The sequence below is a fragment of the Aplidium turbinatum genome, chromosome 7 (genome assembly GCF_918807975.1).
Source record: "Aplidium turbinatum chromosome 7, kaAplTurb1.1, whole genome shotgun sequence".
Lineage (NCBI taxonomy): Eukaryota > Metazoa > Chordata > Ascidiacea > Aplousobranchia > Polyclinidae > Aplidium > Aplidium turbinatum.
Genome location: NC_137478.1, coordinates 6,013,496 through 6,032,392, shown reverse-complemented (window position 1 = coordinate 6,032,392; position 18,897 = coordinate 6,013,496). Strand labels below are relative to the sequence as shown.

Below are 18,897 nucleotides of genomic sequence, written 5' to 3'. Positions count from 1 at the left end.
CCTTCAGGTCAAGCCTTAACTTTTTTCAACAAGGAATGGTCAGCCTTAACGAAATTGTTAAATTATTTGCAAGAGATATGACTAAAACAGTAGGCTGCACATTACCGTTAAGATGCTAAAAACGGCATGAACTAAGAAGCTGTTCCTTTCCTTGCAAAGCTATAGGCCTATCCATGCCACGACTTCTTTTCATGTAGGTTAGGAGTTACACACATTGCAGTTTTAGACATTCGTTTCGATTTGTTTCAAGTAACAAACGTACCAAACTGAGTTGGTAATCAACAACATCTACAAGGGTTGTATTTATTAACTATGGTTGTATCACAGTGACGTTCGGTGGCTTAAACCGTTGGGAAAGCAACTTGGAAATATGCTGCAGCAAGGTAGTAGGCACGAAGGGCGTAACCGTCGGGCGAAGCCCGAAGGCGTGTTGCCAAAGGCAACACTTCCAGCGGGGGGTCTGGGGGCCTTCCCCCAGAAATTTTTAAAAAACACTTCCAATTTGGTGCGCTCTGAGAGCATTTCCAAAACAAATCAAAAATAAAAATCTATCAAATTGTGCTTCGCCTATGTCGTGATCTAGGGATTGTAGATCATAGGGATGTGAAACTTCATCCGCTTTTGGCTTAGCCGCAACACTAGAAGGGTTACGTTTTTTTGTAATTTATAAAATATTTTACTTTTTATAGGTTATATAAGAAGAGTGGGGTTGGTTTTAAAGTAATTTAAGGTTTTTAGTTAAAAGTAAGCCAGCAGTAAAGCGTAAAAAAAATGTCAAATTGGCAATTGACCCTTCTAATGTTGAAGGAACAACGGAGTTGCGCGTCCCGTAATGTACTGTCCCTAGTCGTGATCATACCAGAGGGATCATACATCCATTTAATGTTTAGAAGTCATGAACTGTCACGATTTCTTTCTATCTCTTACCAGGAAAAAGACTTGGAAAGGTTCAATGACGTAGTTTAATGGGTCAAACCGAAAAGCAGTCAATTAAATTCACGGATAGTTCTACTGGTGAAATGATATATAAAAACGCTTGAAGGACTCCAACGAATGGTTCACCACTTCCAACAATTAATCAAAGTAATAGTAAACAGCAATAGATTCCAATGCTTGCGACTATTGATCGAGTTTAACGTGATCCACTCACAGCTTCTCATACGATTCTAATTTCAATCAGAAATTATATTAGCATCAACTTTGCTTTACAGTACTCGTATTCAATACTTCCACTCTCGATCAACAATAATCTTTGCGTCTATTAACAACTGCTACTACTACAATAATGAACTCTCATCACCAACTCATCATAATACAACTCCCATAATAATAATCTCAGAATCTCAGAATAAACATTACACAAACTACACCACTATTTATAGTTGGCTGTTCAGTCCAATAACTTCGAGAAGGTTACATCATAAAGAACCATCGTTCGGTCACGTAGCATTTAAAAGGTAAACAACAGAAGCTTATAGAAGGTCACGTAGGGAAAATGATTCCAGAAAACACGTTACATAATACAGATTTCGTCATCAGAGGTTACTTCAGGTCATAACCGACAATAACACAACGCACCAGAATTCCATAATGAAAATAGCACATTCGTTGAAGATACAAAGCAAGCCATCGCGAAGCATTGCACCTTGATTGTGACATACGCCCCCCCTTAGAATATTGTTGCAAACAATATAACAACACAATCAATACAAAACACACCATAAAACAATTAATTACTCAATAATCAGTTCTCATAAGTCTATCGTTGCATGATCTACCAACGATAGCTTTTCTCAAAACAATAGTCACGTTTTCTGCGAAAGTCTCCAACGTCCTCAACATCTTCAGTGCATCGGCGAGCGAGATGACCCATCTTCCTACATCGGAAACACCTCCTCTCCGAACAGTCCTTGGCGAGATGACCTTCTTTATGACAATTGTAGCAAGCCTTTTCATCAAAAGGGCAGCTCCTGGCTATGTGTCCAATCTCCCCACATCGGTAGCAATGGTTGTCACGGCAACGTCTGTTTTCTGAATGTCCGCCGTTAGCAACGCATTCCCTGGCGAAGTGTCCGCGTCTACCGCATCTATAGCAAACTCCAAATGGTCGTCGCCCGCCTCTTCTCCTCGGTTCATCGCGTTCGTAATATCCGTCATCGTGAGATCGTTGCTGATTATCTGCAGAACAATCTCGAGCAAAGTGACCATTCTTGCCACAAGAATAACAAGTAACTTCAGAATCTCTCTCAAAAACATTTCCGATTATCAGATCAACTAAAGAGTTTTGTAAACATAACGCTTTCACAGTCCCACTACAATACGGAGTTTCGATAGATATCATCGCTAACGGTCCTTGGATTGAAGTGGTATCTATTTTTGTCACATGGCCAGTTTTTCCCGTTAATTGACTGTCTTTAACCAAATCTCTCCTCACTATTATACCAGTAGAACCAGAATCACGTAAAACTTTTACCTTTTTGTCTCCAACTTTCCCATCCACTACTGGCAGGTGATCTTCAGGTATTATTTTTCCGCAAACATCTTCATCCGGATTCTCCTCGTCAAGCGTGGGTTCAGGAATCATTAACGCACAACCGCATCGATAAACGTCCGTGTCTTTATCTTTTCCAGACTGATTAGGTAAGGAAAACGACTTGTCCTTGCATTCCTTCGCTTCGTGTCCTTGCCTATTGCAACGATTGCACCACTTCCTCGATTCCTGATGATTTCTGTTAGTCTTCCTCCGGCAGTTAACAGATTTATGACCTAAGCCATTACAATTAAAACAACGTACTTCTCTTGGAACAGCACCTCCTTTAAAATTATTTGTTTGCTCTTCGTCATTATCGCATGACAACGTTTCTTCAGTCGACAACTTCTCATCATGAGCAACTAAGTACTGTTCTGCCACACTGGCTATTTCTTCTAGATTCTTTGGACTTCTCTCCATTAGATAAACAGACAGATCTTTTGAACATGAATCTGTGAATTGTTCCTTAACTATAAGGTTTGCCAATCCGTCCAATGATTGTTCGGCCCCCGAAAGTTCAAACCATTTTAACAAAAGGTTTCTCAAACGTTCAATAAATTGACCTGGACTTTCGTGTTTTTCAGGCTTTGCCTCACGGAATCTTTGACGGTATCCATGCTCGGTAAAATTGTATCGCTTTAACAGAGCTAACTTCAATCTGTCGTAATTCATGGCTTCTTCTTGTGAAAGCCTTGAATATACATCAAGAGCTTGTCCCGATAATAACATGCTTAGCTGGGTAGCCCACGTCGACTTCTCCAATTTGGCTATTGTAGCATATCTTTCAAATCTTAACAAATAACTATCCAACTCATCTTTTTCTTCAACAAATGATGGCAAATCTGGACGTCTAACTTGCGCCACAATAACATCTCGAGCATTATCATTAGTAGAATTAGATCGCTCACCAATGTCCAGCTTTTGTCTTTCTAATTCAAGTTTTAACTTTTCCAATTCATATTGCGCTCTTCTTTCTTCAGCTTCTGCTTCGCGCTGCGCTTGTTTCTCTTCAGCTTCTCGTTGAGCTTGTTTTTCTTCAGCTTCAGCTTCGCGCTGCGCTTGTTTCTCTTCAGCTTCTCGTTGAGCTTGTTTTTCTTCAGCTTCAGCTTCGCGCTGCGCCCGCTTCTCCTCTGCTTCGCGTTGCGCCCGCTTCTCTTATGCTTCAGCTTCAAGTTGTGCTCGCTTTTCCTCAGCTTCAAGTTCTGCTTTCCTTATTTCACGAGCAGCTCTTCTATCTTCTCTTTCGTCAGCTTCTCGCTGAGCTTTTTGGTCCATTATCTTGTGATACTCTTCCATCACAAACTGAGACTTCTCATTACCAGTCAGCCCCAATCGTTCAGCCATGCTCCCTAAGTCTTCAATCATCTCATGTTTGACAGTATCCGCCATCTTGACATTAATTTATTATTCTTTCAATAAATCTTTCGGTATTCTTCGGTTTTTCTTTTTCGGTTATTCCCGGACGAGCCCCCAGAATGTCACGATTTCTTTCTATCTCTTACCAGGAAAAAGACTTGGAAAGGTTCAATGACGTAGTTTAATGGGTCAAACCGAAAAGCAGTCAATTAAATTCACGGATAGTTCTACTGGTGAAATGATATATAAAAACGCTTGAAGGACTCCAACGAATGGTTCACCACTTCCAACAATTAATCAAAGTAATAGTAAACAGCAATAGATTCCAATGCTTGCAACTATTGATCGAGTTTAACGTGATCCACTCACAGCTTCTCATACGATTCTAATTTCAATCAGAAATTATATTAGCATCAACTTTGCTTTACAGTACTCGTATTCAATACTTCCACTCTCGATCAACAATAATCTTTGCGTCTATTAACAACTGCTACTACTACAATAATGAACTCTCATCACCAACTCATCATAATACAACTCCCATAATAATAATCTCAGAATCTCAGAATAAACATTACACAAACTACACCACTATTTATAGTTGGCTGTTCAGTCCAATAACTTCGAGAAGGTTACATCATAAAGAACCATCGTTCGGTCACGTAGCATTTAAAAGGTAAACAACAGAAGCTTATAGAAGGTCACGTAGGGAAAATGATTCCAGAAAACACGTTACATAATACAGATTTCGTCATCAGAGGTTACTTCAGGTCATAACCGACAATAACACAACGCACCAGAATTCCATAATGAAAATAGCACATTCGTTGAAGATACAAAGCAAGCCATCGCGAAGCATTGCACCTTGATTGTGACATGAACAATCTTAACTTTAACGTTGCAGGACCAAAATCCTGTGTTAGACATGGAATAATAGTTGTCTAAATATTTAATTCGTCATGAATGTTCATTCTCAGATATTCAGTTAGGCCTACACTACAAAAACTAACACTTAGGCCTAAACATTACAACCGCAAGCAATTTGTAGGCTACAAAAAGCTGAATAAGTTTGCCTCCTGCGTATAGAAGCTTAACGAACTAAATATTGCACCCGCACCTGAACGTTCATTGGCGAAGTAACGTTATATCAACGCTGTAAAAAGGGCAAAGGCATGACTATGAAAGCTAGTAGGCTAAAGTACATGGCGAGGAGACATCAAAAAATAGCAACAATCTTTTCAGCATTATGATGCTGTGCCGTGTACCGTGACGAGAGACCATTCTGACGATTTAGTCTAGCCGCTCTAGCGAATGTACGCATTGACGTGGTAGCCACTTTAACAAGTCGAAATTCTGCCACTGCGAATGACTACAATGCAACCGCCAACCAATCAGAACATGTTATAAGAGGCTACCGTCCAATTGTGACCCTTCTAGCACTCATCCAGAGAGTTAATGCTTGTTTTGAACTTTATTTGGTAATTACAGAAGAAAAAGAGCAATAGCAGTGGTGGGAATCAAACCCGCGTCAATGAAATGACTACTTTCTAGCCCTAACCCTAACCCCTAAGCCAACCAAACGCCAACTGACAAAAAACCCATCACTTAATTTGCTTTGTATCATCTTCTTTTCACCATTTTTTACGTCACTTAAACCGTAGCTTATGATTGGTTGGCGGTTTCATTTTAGTCAAGTTTAGTGGCAGAATTTCGACTTGTTAAAGTGGCTACCCATTGACGTCACTGAGAAAGCAACTCTAACCATAACACATCTGATTGGCTAAGCAGCTGGTGACGTTTTGCAAAACGAGTTAGGATTGGATAATTTTGACATTTTTGAATCTGAGGAAAGCAACTTTGATAGTTGCTTCCCTGAAGCCTCAGTGGTTGTTTCTGACAGGAGCCTTTGCGTTAATTGGCATTTATAGGCAAGACATGCGGTTTGGTGAGGACTTAGACTACTCACAAGCGTTACAAGTAATTCTAGTCACGAATACAGTAATTTTGAAGTTAAAATAGACGTGATAAAAATAATAAGCAGTTAAACCTAGAATTCAGTCATTATATTTTGCATAGTTTTTGCTCAGGTAAGCACTGCTTTCCTTGCTTTCCCTCACCGATCGTCACTGTAATGCATCAATATAAAACGTATGTAAGTAAAAAATTATTTTTTTTGTGAAAGTGTGAGCATGGGAACCAGGCAATGAGCGTTAAACGACAGTTCCATAAAATCCACCAATTTCTTGTAGAATTTATATATCAGTATGTTACATTGAGATACAAAATGTTTACAAAACAACTAGCCTACCGGTACAAGCAAGGCCATGTCCTTAGCCATCTATAAATTTAAGAAAACTTTGCTTTGCGAAGGCATGCAGTTAAAGAAGGCTTTGCTACAAGCCGTCGCTGAAACGTTATCAAGCAATATAATCCCGTTGAAAATATAAGCATGAGAACCCAAACTGTCAAAAGAGAGTACATTTGAACATTTAAATGAGCATTGAAATGTTGTTGCTGAATAATTTTTCAGCAACAACATTTCAACAATCGGAAACTTTACTCTGTCAATCTCAGTAACCAGCCCTGCGTCAAAAGCCTCTACAAGTATGAGAAGGTACCAGGAATGACCTATCAAGACTTTTTCAGTCCGAGGATAAAGATTCTACATCAACCGACCAACCATTTTCGGATTCAGCGTCCCAAATTTAGGCTACCCCAAAATCGATAAAACATCTCCTGTATAAAAAATTGTGTTGCCCAGTGTAATCAATCGATAGTTGGCTGATAAAAAAAAACAAATATGTCAGCTCTCGAAAATGGAAAATCGTTAGGTTAAAGTAAAGCAGCCAAAAAGCAATGTCAAAGTAGGCTACTATTTGTCTCCTATTTTACAATATCTAATTTGTTAAGGTCGCAATTTATTCCAGGCCAATACGTTTTACGCTCAGACTATACAGCAATAACAAAAAAGTGTTTCCTGCAAAATAAAAACGGTCCTTATTCCTAAACCGTTTGAAAACTTACCCACAATGCATTGCCAATGCCATCACGTGTTTAGCAAACGCCATTTTGTCTAGTTTCACTCTTTGCAGTCGTTGGCCCCTACTAAAGGTTTGGACTTTGTTTTGACTTACTTGGATTAAAGTGAATACTTTTCTACTGAGCCAAAAAAAAGCTTACTGACGAAATTTTCTTAAGTTAATGGCTGCTAATGCTTCAGGAGATACAACAGCTACAGTCAATATAAGTAAACCACCGGTAAGTTTGACTACTTTGTGATATCTTTGGATGTTTTTGAAAAATTAGTCGATGAGTATTTGGTTAAATTATGGCCAAAGCCATGTCAATGCTGTTCAGCTAGGTCAATAAAATGGCAGTTTTCATTAGAAACAAAGCGCTATGTTAATTGAAACTTTACGTATGTATTGTAGCATAGTCTCATTCCATAGGCTTTAAGTTAAGGTCTTGTTCTGCAATATGGTATACAGTTTAAAGCATGTAAGACCGCTGCAGAATATATTTTGACCATAAAATGGATGCTTGTTAACAACGAAAAGGCTGTCTATTGCTCTAAGATGCAAACATTTAGTCAAAAGGTTGTTAATAGCAATGTCATGACGACAGTGATCACTGACTGCATTAAACAAGTACTGGTATGTAGTCCTCTGCTAGAGCTTGTGTATTCATTGTGTCAATTATTGCTACCAGCTTTAACCTGGCAAGGGCTTCAGTAATATGAGATAGCCTACTTCATCTAATAAAATGTATATACCTTTTTTAGTTTTCTTTATCAAGTGAAGTTTCTGGGCCTATGGGTGACGCTCCTCAAAAAAGACCGTTAGAAGATGCTGGTATGTTTCCTGTCTCATCTCACAGCCTTACTCAGTGACGTACCGTATGCAGGGAGGGGGGCATGGACCCCCTCTCTCCAAAAACTTTGATTTTTAGCAAAGATAATTTTTAGCGATTGTTAAAGAATGGCTATTGGTGTTATGGTAGAGAATCATGACAATAGAGGCAGACTTAATAGCATTGTACGTAATTCATCTCTTTTCTTATGAGCTACGGTTAGGGATGGGCAATTCAGAATAATTCACTATTCCGGAATACTAAACCGAATCCAGAATACTGAATCCTATTAACTTCCAGGCTCCAGCAACACAAAAAGTAAAAAATTTCAGACACAAAAGCTACACAACCAAAGTAAATGTTTGTTGCAATGCAACACATTAAGGCATTCTAAATGACTTCCAGCCAAATGGGAGCAGTGTTGCCAGATGGTGGAAGCCGCTTGGCAACAAAAAGTAACTAAAATTTTACCAGATATTTAAAACACCCTAAACAGGCCCGTAACCAGCTGGGGGCCAGGGGGGGCATCGCCCCCCGCCCCTGAAAAAAATTCGCCCCCCTGGCAAAATCCCAACATTCTCGAGCAACAGCTACAATTATAATGATTTTGCCCGAAAAAATTTTTTGGCCCCCCCTAAAAAAAATTGCCCCCCTTGCTCTGCGGTCTGGCTACGGCCCTGACCCTAAATAAGCAATTTCGCTTAATTACAAATAGTTTTTAAGACATAAGACACTGCCATCATCCATATGCAAACCTCTTGCAAAACGTTTTCTATACGAGCAGAGATTATAGCCTATTGCTAAAAAGTTTAAAAAAATTGAAAAAACTTTCTTGAAAAAAATTGAGTAGGGAAAATTTCACCAAAAAGTTATCTGGTTCCAATGTCAAAAAGCTTGGCAATAAAGACCTCTAAATTTCACCAGAATTTTTTAATTTGATATTCTATTTCCCCATCTGGCAACGCTGAACGGGAGCGCAGCTTAGTTTCCGTCAAGCCGCGGTCGAAAAGAATCGCTCGGAAGATGCTGATGTGGCAGGTATGCTGAGGTGTTTGAGAGCCAACTCCTTTAGCAGGGGGCATCTGCTCAATGTTGTTACGCCCACCAGTCAAACTATCGCCGAGTCGCATACGCACGTGGATTGAAAAAAAGCATTGCACGATTGTGCATGTGTACAAAGCGTGAAGAAAATTGCACGCTTAGTTTCTTTGATTGCTCATGCGAGCGAGTGAAGTAAAGTTGCATGCGCCCGTGCGCGCACAACGCGTGCACAATGTTTTTAAACGTTTGCGTGCGTAAACCACACTTTTTTCAGTTCACTGTCTCCAGCTGACAGCTTGCACAAGACTTATGTATATCTTTAAAACCGAATCTTATTACCCGGTTTTATTGCCGTTTTGGATTCGGATAGTTTAGGATCCGAATCCTTCTGGATTCGGTATTCTGAATTGCCCATCCCTAGCTACGGTACCGGTAGTACCGTATGATGCAGTGGGCACATTACCTTTGTCAACCTCAGTAGGATATAGTTTGACACAGTTCAGAAGTGCTTTTGTTATTTTTTGTAAACGCAGTGGCTAATTTCACCATAGGATGCAACCTAATTCGTACCATGAACAATTCGTACCGTCAGTTCGTACCTTGCAAAGATCGAGAGAAAATATTAAAAAACGCCGAAGTCGCTGATTGCAGTTTTCGCAAAATTTTAAAATTTTCCGCAAACAAACAAAAACTCTTTAGAATCGTACCCGGAAATTTTAAAATGTTTGCGGAAACTCTGATCAACCCTAACCCTTTTAAAATGTTTGTGGAAACTCCGATCAACCCTAACTCTAAACCCTCACCCTTTTAAAAATGGCAGTTGCTATTTGACCGCGCCGGTCTTTGAATCTGAAACACTATTTGACCGGTCATGACGTCACTATATACCGTAGGCATTTTTTTTACTCTATCAAAGCAAAAGACGAGAAGAGTGCTTATATAAGTTCTAAATTCAACACCTATGTTCAACTGATTCTGTGGCGCTTAGGATACGTATCAGGCTGATGCTCCAGAGGGAATGAGTTCGATACTACGCGGAAGCGTTTTTTTTTTAAATTTTTAACTTAATTTTGACCCGAATTGACTCAATCGTTAGGCTTCTGCATTTTTGTGGTCAATTTTTAATTTGAGTAGGCTAGCCTACAGCCCAATTTTTTATGTCTTTTCAACTATGAGTAATAAAGTTAAGAGTTTTTTAATTTTTTTGAATTTAAGAATTTCTCTGGATAATTTTCCGTTTGTCATAAGAGGATAGTGTTGGGCAATATATCGAATTTTCGATACGATACGATATCTTTTCAATATCGATATTTATTTCAATATCGTTCGATATTTTAACTATTACAACCCTAACTCGTAACTGCAAACCCCTACAAAAACGTTGCCGAGGCCAAATGGCAAAAGTTAAAATTGCATCGACAATTGCTGTGAACGTTTATTACTGTACTAAACAATTGTTCCAAAACATGTAAAACGAGAACCGAAAAATGTACTAGAGTAGTCTATCCTGACCGCACGGTTTGATTTGTTGTGATGTAATACAGACGAAGTCGGTTAATCGAATCACCTATTTGCCAGACATTTTGATACGATTATACAATTGATTCGTTTAACCAATTTACTAAAAAAAGGTTTATTGTGAATGGGCGTAATGTTGAGAAGATGTCTGTGCTGACTAGGCTGCAACGCACATTACCACTGATACTTCCTACAACTGTTTACAATTCTGGTTAAACTTTAAAGAATTTCCTAGTTCTGTGTTAACATACCACTACGCTGTATGTCCCAGCCAGCAAAACTGGTCTTTTTTACATTGATTTATTGTCTGCAGACGTTGAAACAATGTAAAAAAGATCAGCTTTGCTGACTGGGAGAACCATCAAAAGCATTTTTCTGCAAACTGCAGCAATCGGACTGCAAATCGGCAATCTTTCATATCACCGATCTCTGTGACATCACAACGCGAACTTTGACGTTGAAGATTTTGATTCAAGCGGGCTATTTTTAGCTCTGTACCAGCTGTGTAGTTTTGAGTATGGAAAAGGGCCTACGAAAATAGTGGTATTGTGGAAAAATACAGCTCACACTCATTGTTTGTTTTGAAATCGCAAAGGTTTTTTTTTCAAGTGTTTTGCCATATCTGGTAAAATAATTAATTTGCAATGTTCTTCAACTGAACAATACTGCAACAAATGAAATTACGCACTGCATTTCACAACAATAGGCTACTTTTTTTCAGCAATTTAAAAAAAAATTCTTCACAGTTTTCTGGTTTAAACTTTTAGACATTCTTTTCAACACTTCCCTCTCAAGCCGAAATAATTTGTCCGTGTCCTTTCCTTGCAAGGCCAGTCGCCGACCGATGACATCAAAAGCATTTAAACTTCTTTATTGGGAAGTGTGATTATTCCTTTTGTGTGCTCTTCTGTTTTAATGAAGCCCAGCTGTGCGAAAATTGGTTCTCTGTAGTGCGATGTCTAGCACATAAGATTATGGCCTGGGATTACAGACACTTGTCTTTGTTTTGATCGCTTGCGTCTGTCTCACCTTTGCTTCATTTCGCCTTTGAACATTGCAGACAATTATGCGAAGCAAAAAAGAGACATTCTCTTTTCGCTAACGGGTACAATTATACGATTAAATGAATGAAGTAGGCAAACTAGAAGCAAATCCTGATGCTTTTATCCGACTTATTCTTTTAAGCGGTATACGCTTAACCGATGTTTTTACTTAACATTAGATTGGATTTGGTTTGGGATTTCAGGTTTTGATTCAAATAAACGATTGATACGTTTAAGCAGTATACTATTAACCGATTTTGTCTGTAATACCAAAAGTAGCGATAAAGCGAGCAACGCGACACGCACGCTGTTACGGTAATTCACGTTGAATAACTCACGGGGAGGAAAAGTAAGTTAATTTTGGGTTGATTCCACGTTAGAGTCAGCACAAATCGATTTAATTTTCCCGGCGGGTTATATTGCGTAACAACGATGCCCAATAAGAAATTTACGTTTGTTTTACATTAATTTGACATCTAGCGACGTTGAATTATCATAAAATAACGTTAATTGCTCAACCAAGTACCGGTAACAAATTCCTGCGAGAAGACCGGTACACGACAACTGGGCGAAACAAAGTGGGCGATACCCACTTGGGCGAGACCAGGTGGGCGAGAAGACAAGTGGGCGACGGACCAGGTGGGTGACGAGTCAAGTGGGCGACGAGTCAAGTGGGCGACGAGCCAAGTGGGCGACGGAAGCGAAAGTTTAGCCGTTCGGAAAAAATATGACTTTTAATTTTTACTTTAAAATACAATGGTTGATTTGTGGAAGGGAGGCAATGAGAGTTCTCACGCTGAGTTTCACGAAGCATTGGAAGCAACATTTTTATTATGTTTTGTAGTCTAGTAATAGCGCTTGCTGTTTGATGTTAATTTGCATTGTGACATCATCTTGACACATTATTTTGCAATTTGCGGCGTCACAGTTTATCGTGAAGCTTAAGAGAAACCCCTCAGAAAAGAAACAAACGAAAGGTTAAAGAGTGATAGTAAGAGTAGCCTAATTGTAATCAAAGAGTTAGAAAGGAAAACGCCACAGAGAGTTGTTGCAGCAAAATTTGATGTGGCACATGCGCAAATTTCACGGATATGGAAGGCACGGGAAAAGCTCTTGAACAACCATCGTAACAACAACATCGACAAAACTCACCTTAAGCAAGTAGAAGTTGTGTTTTATTTCCAGCAAACACAACTTCTTCTGTCCATCTTTCAGACCAAGGTATCATCAAGAATTTCAAACATCATTATCGATGGAGTATGTTGCAAAAACTTCCGGTCACCATCGATGCTAATAAAACGCTGCAGCCACCAACATAGCACGCGCAATCTGTTTTTTTTTTCGCTGAGGCTTTTTGGTCATTTGTCCGAAATGACTTGTAAAAATTCGGTCATTTTTTATTTATTTCAGTCATTTTTTCGGATAAAAATATTTCCTTTCAAGTAGCTGATACAAACCAAAATTTGCACTTTCTGACTCGCTACATTAAGTTTCGCTGAGAAACGTTGTCGTGTTTAACCTGAGAAAAGTTGGAACAGACAAACGTTTCTTCAACGTTCATCAGCGAAACTCAACCTTGCAACACTTGGCCGAATCGACTATATACATATTTGTTTGCACATTTTGACCGAATTGGCTAGGCTATATTTTTTTCGGACATTTTTCTAAAAAATTGGTCAATGACCGCAAAAAAAAACAGCGCACAATTAGTGTTCTTGACGCTATAAATCGTATGTGTGCGGAAAATCCAATGTCTCATAGAGACTTGCCATTAACTTACATTTACAATGTTGTATGTGAAAGTACCAATAAAACTTTAATCCGAATGCTCTAGTCTAGACCAGTGCTCCGCAACCTTTATTTACTCACGGCACACTTAAAAACTCTTTAAAGTTCTGCGGCACAATTTGGCCGACACATACTCAAAATGTAAAAAAAACTATAGCTTAATTTATTAATGAGATATTAGCGCTTGTTTCAATCAGGGCTGGAGCCGGAGCTGGAGCCTGGAGCGTTGGAGCCAAGCATTTTCTCCGGAGCTGGAGCCGGAGCTGGAGCCTTTTTAAACATTTCTTGTGGAGCCGGAGCTGGAGCTACAAAATATTTATCAGCTCCAGCTCCAGTATTGAATACAGACGAAATTGGTTAATAGTATACAGCTTAAACGTATCAATCGTTTATTTGAATCAAAACCTGAAATCCCAAACCAAATCCAATCTGATGTACAGTGCCGGCAAAAAAAATCTTTACATTCAGTCGGCAAAAAAAACTTTACATGTAAAATCTGCAGAAGTTCTTAGCTTACTGTTCTCGCCAAAAGCATTGCGTCACAAAAACGCTTATAATTACATCATTAGCTACTCTCTGGCAACACTTCGCCGTAAAGCCATTGCTCTGCGTGCGTGCGTAGTGTTGCTTTCCAGCTTCGTGAATAGTAAGGGGGGTGAAATCGCACAAAATTTTTCATTTTCTTAAAGTTTCGAGGTCTTGCAAATTTTTTTTCAAAAACTAAATTGGGTTGAAAGAAGAAGCAAATGGAAGAAAAACCTCGTGCCTTGACTTTGTGAAAGAAGGGAGATTCTGTGATTGCTGTAGCCAGAGATATTGGGGTCTTCAGAGAGGCAATGTATCACCAAAATCTTTGCAATGAGTGAATATTTCACCTTTTTAATTGATAAGTTGCCTCTCTTGAGACCCCAATATCTCTGGCTACAGCAATCAAAGAATCTATCATCTCTAACAAAGTCAAGGCACGAGGTTTTTCTTCCATTTGCTTCTTCTTTCGACCCATTTTAGTTTTTGAAAATTTTTTTGCAAGACCTCGAATTTTGAGAAAATGAAAAATATTGTGCGATTTCACCCCCCTTACTATTCACAAGCTGGAAAGCAACACTACGCACGCAGAGCAATGGCTTTACGGCGAAATGATGCCGGAGAGTAGCTAATGATGTAACTATAAGCATTTTTGTGGCGCAATGCTTTTGGCGGGAACAGTAAGCCAAGAACTTCTGCAGATTTTACATGTAAAGTTTTTTTTTTGCCGACTGAATGTAAAGATTTTTTTTGCCGGCACTGTAAAGTAAAAACATCGGTTAAGCGAATACCGCTTAAAAGAATAAGTCGGATAAAGTATGGAGCCGGAGCATGGAGCCGGAGCCGCTGTTTAAAAATTTATAGCTCCGGAGCCGGAGCTGGAGCTAGTGGATGAATGCTTGATAGCTCCGGAGCTGGAGCCGGAGCCTATGCTTTTTTGCAGTGGCTCCCCAGCCCTGGTTTCAATGAGCACAGTCGCTGTATGTTTGGCTCAATATTTGAAAGAGCAACTCGAAGTTCACCATCAATTTCTTTTAAGCAGGATCTTTTATCGTTTTTGATCAATACCAAAGTAGAAAAACTTTGTTCACACAAATAAGTGGTGCAAAACTGGAGCAGAATTTTAATAGCAGCCTGCGAAATTTGCTTATATTCTTCTTCAATTGAAATCCAAAACTCATCAAGTGGAACATCGCTGAATTTTAATCTCAAAGTTCTATCATTTCGTAGTTCAAGAAAGTTTTCTCTAACAGGCAAAGTCAAGTCTTGCGTTGATATTTCAGCATTAGCCGCAAAAGGATTTCGGATCCAATCGTATTGTTCCGTGTTAATTGTGAAAAAGTAATGGTCATATTTCTCATGCAACAAAGTTAAGTGCTCTTTGGCCAAATCAAACACCAATTCTTTATCAATACTATTTAGGTTGCTTCTGGGAAACATTTTCAGTGATCCCCTTTTTAACTCGTTTTTCCAGAGTACTATTTTCTCTTTAAATCCTCTTATCTTGTCAGAACATGTCAGTATGTTTTCACCTTTGCCTTGCATTTTGATATTGAGTTCATTCAAGTGTTCAAATATGTCGGCCATGTATGCAAGTTTGGCAATCCAATGATCATCTTCAAGATGTTTATACAAATCATGGTTGTTCTGATTTAATAAGAATTGACTTATTTCATGCCGTAGTTCGAAAAGTCTTGCGAGAACTTTTCCCCGGGAAAGCCAACGCACAGAAGTGTAAAATAGCAGTGATTGATGTTCTGATCCCATTTCTTCGCATAGCAATGAAAAAATTCTTGAATTCAAAGCTCTTGCTTTAATAAAGTTAACAATTTGGATACAGTCGTTCATTGTTTCTGTCAGCTCCGTTGGCAAATGTTTGATCATCAAGGCTTCCCTGTGTAAGCAGCAATGCGTAAGTTGAATGGCTGGATTTTGACGTTTTACCCATGCAGCAAAACCTCTTCCTTCGCCCACCATTGCTGATGCACCATCTGTGCAAACATTGATGCAGTTATTCCAATGGATACCATGGGCTATGAAAAACTCGTTGGTCACTCTAAAAATTTCCTGGCCAGTCGTTCGTTCTGGAAGTTCTTTGCAAAATAAATACTCGTTTGTTATGGAGTCGCCATTGACAAAACGTACTACACTTAACAGCTGTGCTTTTTTGTTAATATCTGTTGTTTCATCAATCTGAAGAGAAAACTTCCCAGACGTTTTTAGTTTATTAATTAGAGTTTCAAGTATATCACCAGACATATCATCAATTCGTCTTTTAATAGTTTCTGCAGACAATGACACTTTCCGTACCTCTTCAACTTCCTTTGGTCCAAGCATCAATCGAACAATTTCTAGGCATGCTGGTTTTAAGAGTTTTTCCCCAATACTATGCGGTTTTTTCTGTTGTGCAATCAGTTTTGCTACGTGATAACTAGCTTCTAATGCTTTTTCCGAAATTGTGAAAGACGATTTCATAAAGTGTTTTTGCTTTCTATTTTGACTTAAAATCCGCTGAAAGAATTTCTTATCCTTGTTGGCATAATTGACATGTTTTGTTTGTAAGTGGCGGATAAGTTTACTTGGAACCATTGCTTGATTTGCAAGTTGCTCTCCACAAATTACACATTGTGGTTTCGGAGCTTCTTCGTTACCACACCAAGTAAATCCAAACCGAAGGTAATCTGCTTTGTATTTCCTCTTTAAAACCTTCGGTCTTTTTGCAACATGGCTTGTACTAGGTATGCTATCTGGTTCTATTGATCTTTTCAAGAACTTATCCATTAGATTTTTAGTTAATTTTAGTTTTCAAGGATTTTCTTAAGGACTGCAAATGAATTAGCTTATTAGCTCACAATAAAGCGAAGCTAGAAAAATACAAGGAAACAAATACGAAAATTTTTATTAAACACTGCAGACTGACAATTCGAAATGACCTATCCTGACTTCTAAAAACAGACTAACCACGTTAACTAGCCTTTTTTTAAAACTAGGGCTGCCTTCCCATTGCGAAAACTTTAATTGTAAATACAAGGAAACAAATACGAAAATTTTTATTGAACACTGCTGACTGACAATTCGAAATGACCTAGCCTGACTTCTAAAAACACACTAACCACGTTAACCAGCCTTTTTCAGAACTAAGGCAGCCTTCCCATTGCGAAAACTTTAATTGTGAGTCATAAAAACATCATAAATACACAGTGGGAAGTCTAGCTGGAGTTTGAGTTGTCTTGCAGTGGTAAAGCGCGAATTTTTAAAACACAAAACTCCTTTCTTTTCAAAAAGTATGTTCTGATGATAGTTATCCCGCGGCACACCTAGCATCGCCTCGCGGCACACCGGTTGCGGAGCACTGGTCTAGACGCTGCGTAGCCGCATCAGCAGTTTACAGAACACATTGTGACTGACAGTCATTACTAGGGCCATTTTGTTTATGACCTAAAAATTGAAAAATATAACTTTAGTTTTAGATATTCTGTCAAAAAATTTATTTTAATGGATTATTTTTAGAGCATCAAATTTATACTAATCTCCGTAGTTAATGATTCGTATGTAAGTTTTTACATGTATTTTAAACAATAACACACTCGAACAACTAACAAAAACTTCTGTTTCGCTTGAAAATCACTACAAACATTCAAATGTCTAATGCATGTACCTACCAAACCAGCTACTTAGTAGTTAGATCTCACCACTGGCTGACCTAGTGACCTACCGCAAGTGTTTATAATATTCAGAGACTGGATTGTGTGTTGCAAAATAATGTGTCAATATGATGTCACAATGCAAATTAACATCAAACAGCAAGCGCTATCACTAGACTATGCTAGACTACAAAAAATAATGAAAATGTTGCTTCCAATGCTTCGTGAAACTCAGCGTGAGAACTCTCATTGCCTCCCTTCCACAAATCAACCATTGTATTTTAAAGTAAAAATTAAAAGTCATATTTTTTCCGAACGGCTAAACTTTCGCTTCCGTCGCCCACTTTGGCCGTCGCCCACTTGGCTCGTCGCCCACTTGGATCGTCGCCCACTTGGATCGTCGCCCACTTGTCTCGTCGCCCAAGTGGGTATCACCCACTTTGTCTCGCCCAGTTGTCGTGTACCGCGAGAAGATTGCCTCAATTTACGTGTGCACCAACATAATTTCGGCACAATTGGGCTACTGCGAGCAACACAAAGTCTGTTTGATGAAGAACTAGATGTCAGAATCGGTATCATCAGAGGATGAGGTTGTCGTGTCATCACTGGAATCGGACACATCAAGAGGCTCATCCATAGGCGCCGAGTCTTCAAAATAGCTGGGCGGGCGAACACATACTGTCACGTCATAAACGTTATTTTGTGCGTTTTTCAAAAGGGCGTTTTTGCTAGGTTGTTGGGCTAGCCTAGTTTTACATTTAAGTCTATGTCTCCTCTAACACGATTTGGAAACAAGTAATAAATATAATTGGTACGCAACAACGTCTGGTCCTGGTAATTCAGTTCCGCATATTTTTTTGTGATTGGTATGTGCGGGTTGCGGAACGAAAACTGCAATACTGTACTAATTCCATAATTACATTACTATTGTTGATACAACACGATAACACATACACAATACATCGGTGGGTTCATACGATAAGTCGCTCCTAGCGGGCGCACAGATAAGAAACAAGATGCTGTAATGCAACGCAGAAGCGATTTTACGACAATTCAGCTCCCGAGAAGCCATCTAGCGATAAACTGCGCTATTGAACCGAGCTTACATTGAATCTACAATCAGAACAGTTATATAAAGAAGGAGCTGAATTGCAACTAATGACAACCAACGGTTTCATCCCGCCAAACCAACAGGTGTGCACAGTTTAATATCAGTGACGTAACAGACGCAACTGTGATGATTGGAGAGGACAAAATAGAGCATTTTGGCAGCAGAGTTAATTGATAACGTCGTTTGAGAGAAAAGTACTCCTTTGAGGAACAATGCTACAGTTTTTAAACCGATTTAACATCTAGCGATGTTAAAACGATGTAAAAGCAGTGGAAATTGCGGTCAGACTTTTGCCGCGAATGAAGTTCCTCGCAGGTTTGCGCAATTTACTTGATTTATAGCACTGGGCTACGAGTGGCAGAGTGGAGACAAACGGCGCGGCCGGACACTTTTGCTTGTTTAACGGCGAATCAACTTTGTTTAACGTTGCATGAACGTAACAATGGCAATAATTTACGAAAACTAATCGCTTAATTAGTAGGTCCAGTAGGG

General features: G+C 39.1%; 1 protein-coding gene across 4 annotated transcripts in view; it reads left to right on the top strand.

Annotated features, from left to right (window-relative positions):
* The first annotated feature begins 6,939 nt into the window (after nt 1-6,939).
* LOC145773995 (far upstream element-binding protein 3-like) overlaps nt 6,940-18,897 on the top strand; it is a 48,035-nt gene continuing 36,077 nt past the window's right edge. For all 4 annotated transcript variants that reach the window (XR_014289990.1, XR_014289989.1, XM_082585123.1 and 1 more), the window contains exons 1-2: nt 6,940-7,144; nt 7,668-7,737. Coding sequence is in view for 2 of the 4 variants with exons in the window: in XM_082585123.1 (XP_082441249.1) it covers nt 7,088-7,144; nt 7,668-7,737 (127 nt within the window). In the remaining 2 variants the exon portion in view is untranslated. The remainder of the gene's footprint in view (nt 7,145-7,667; nt 7,738-18,897) is intronic.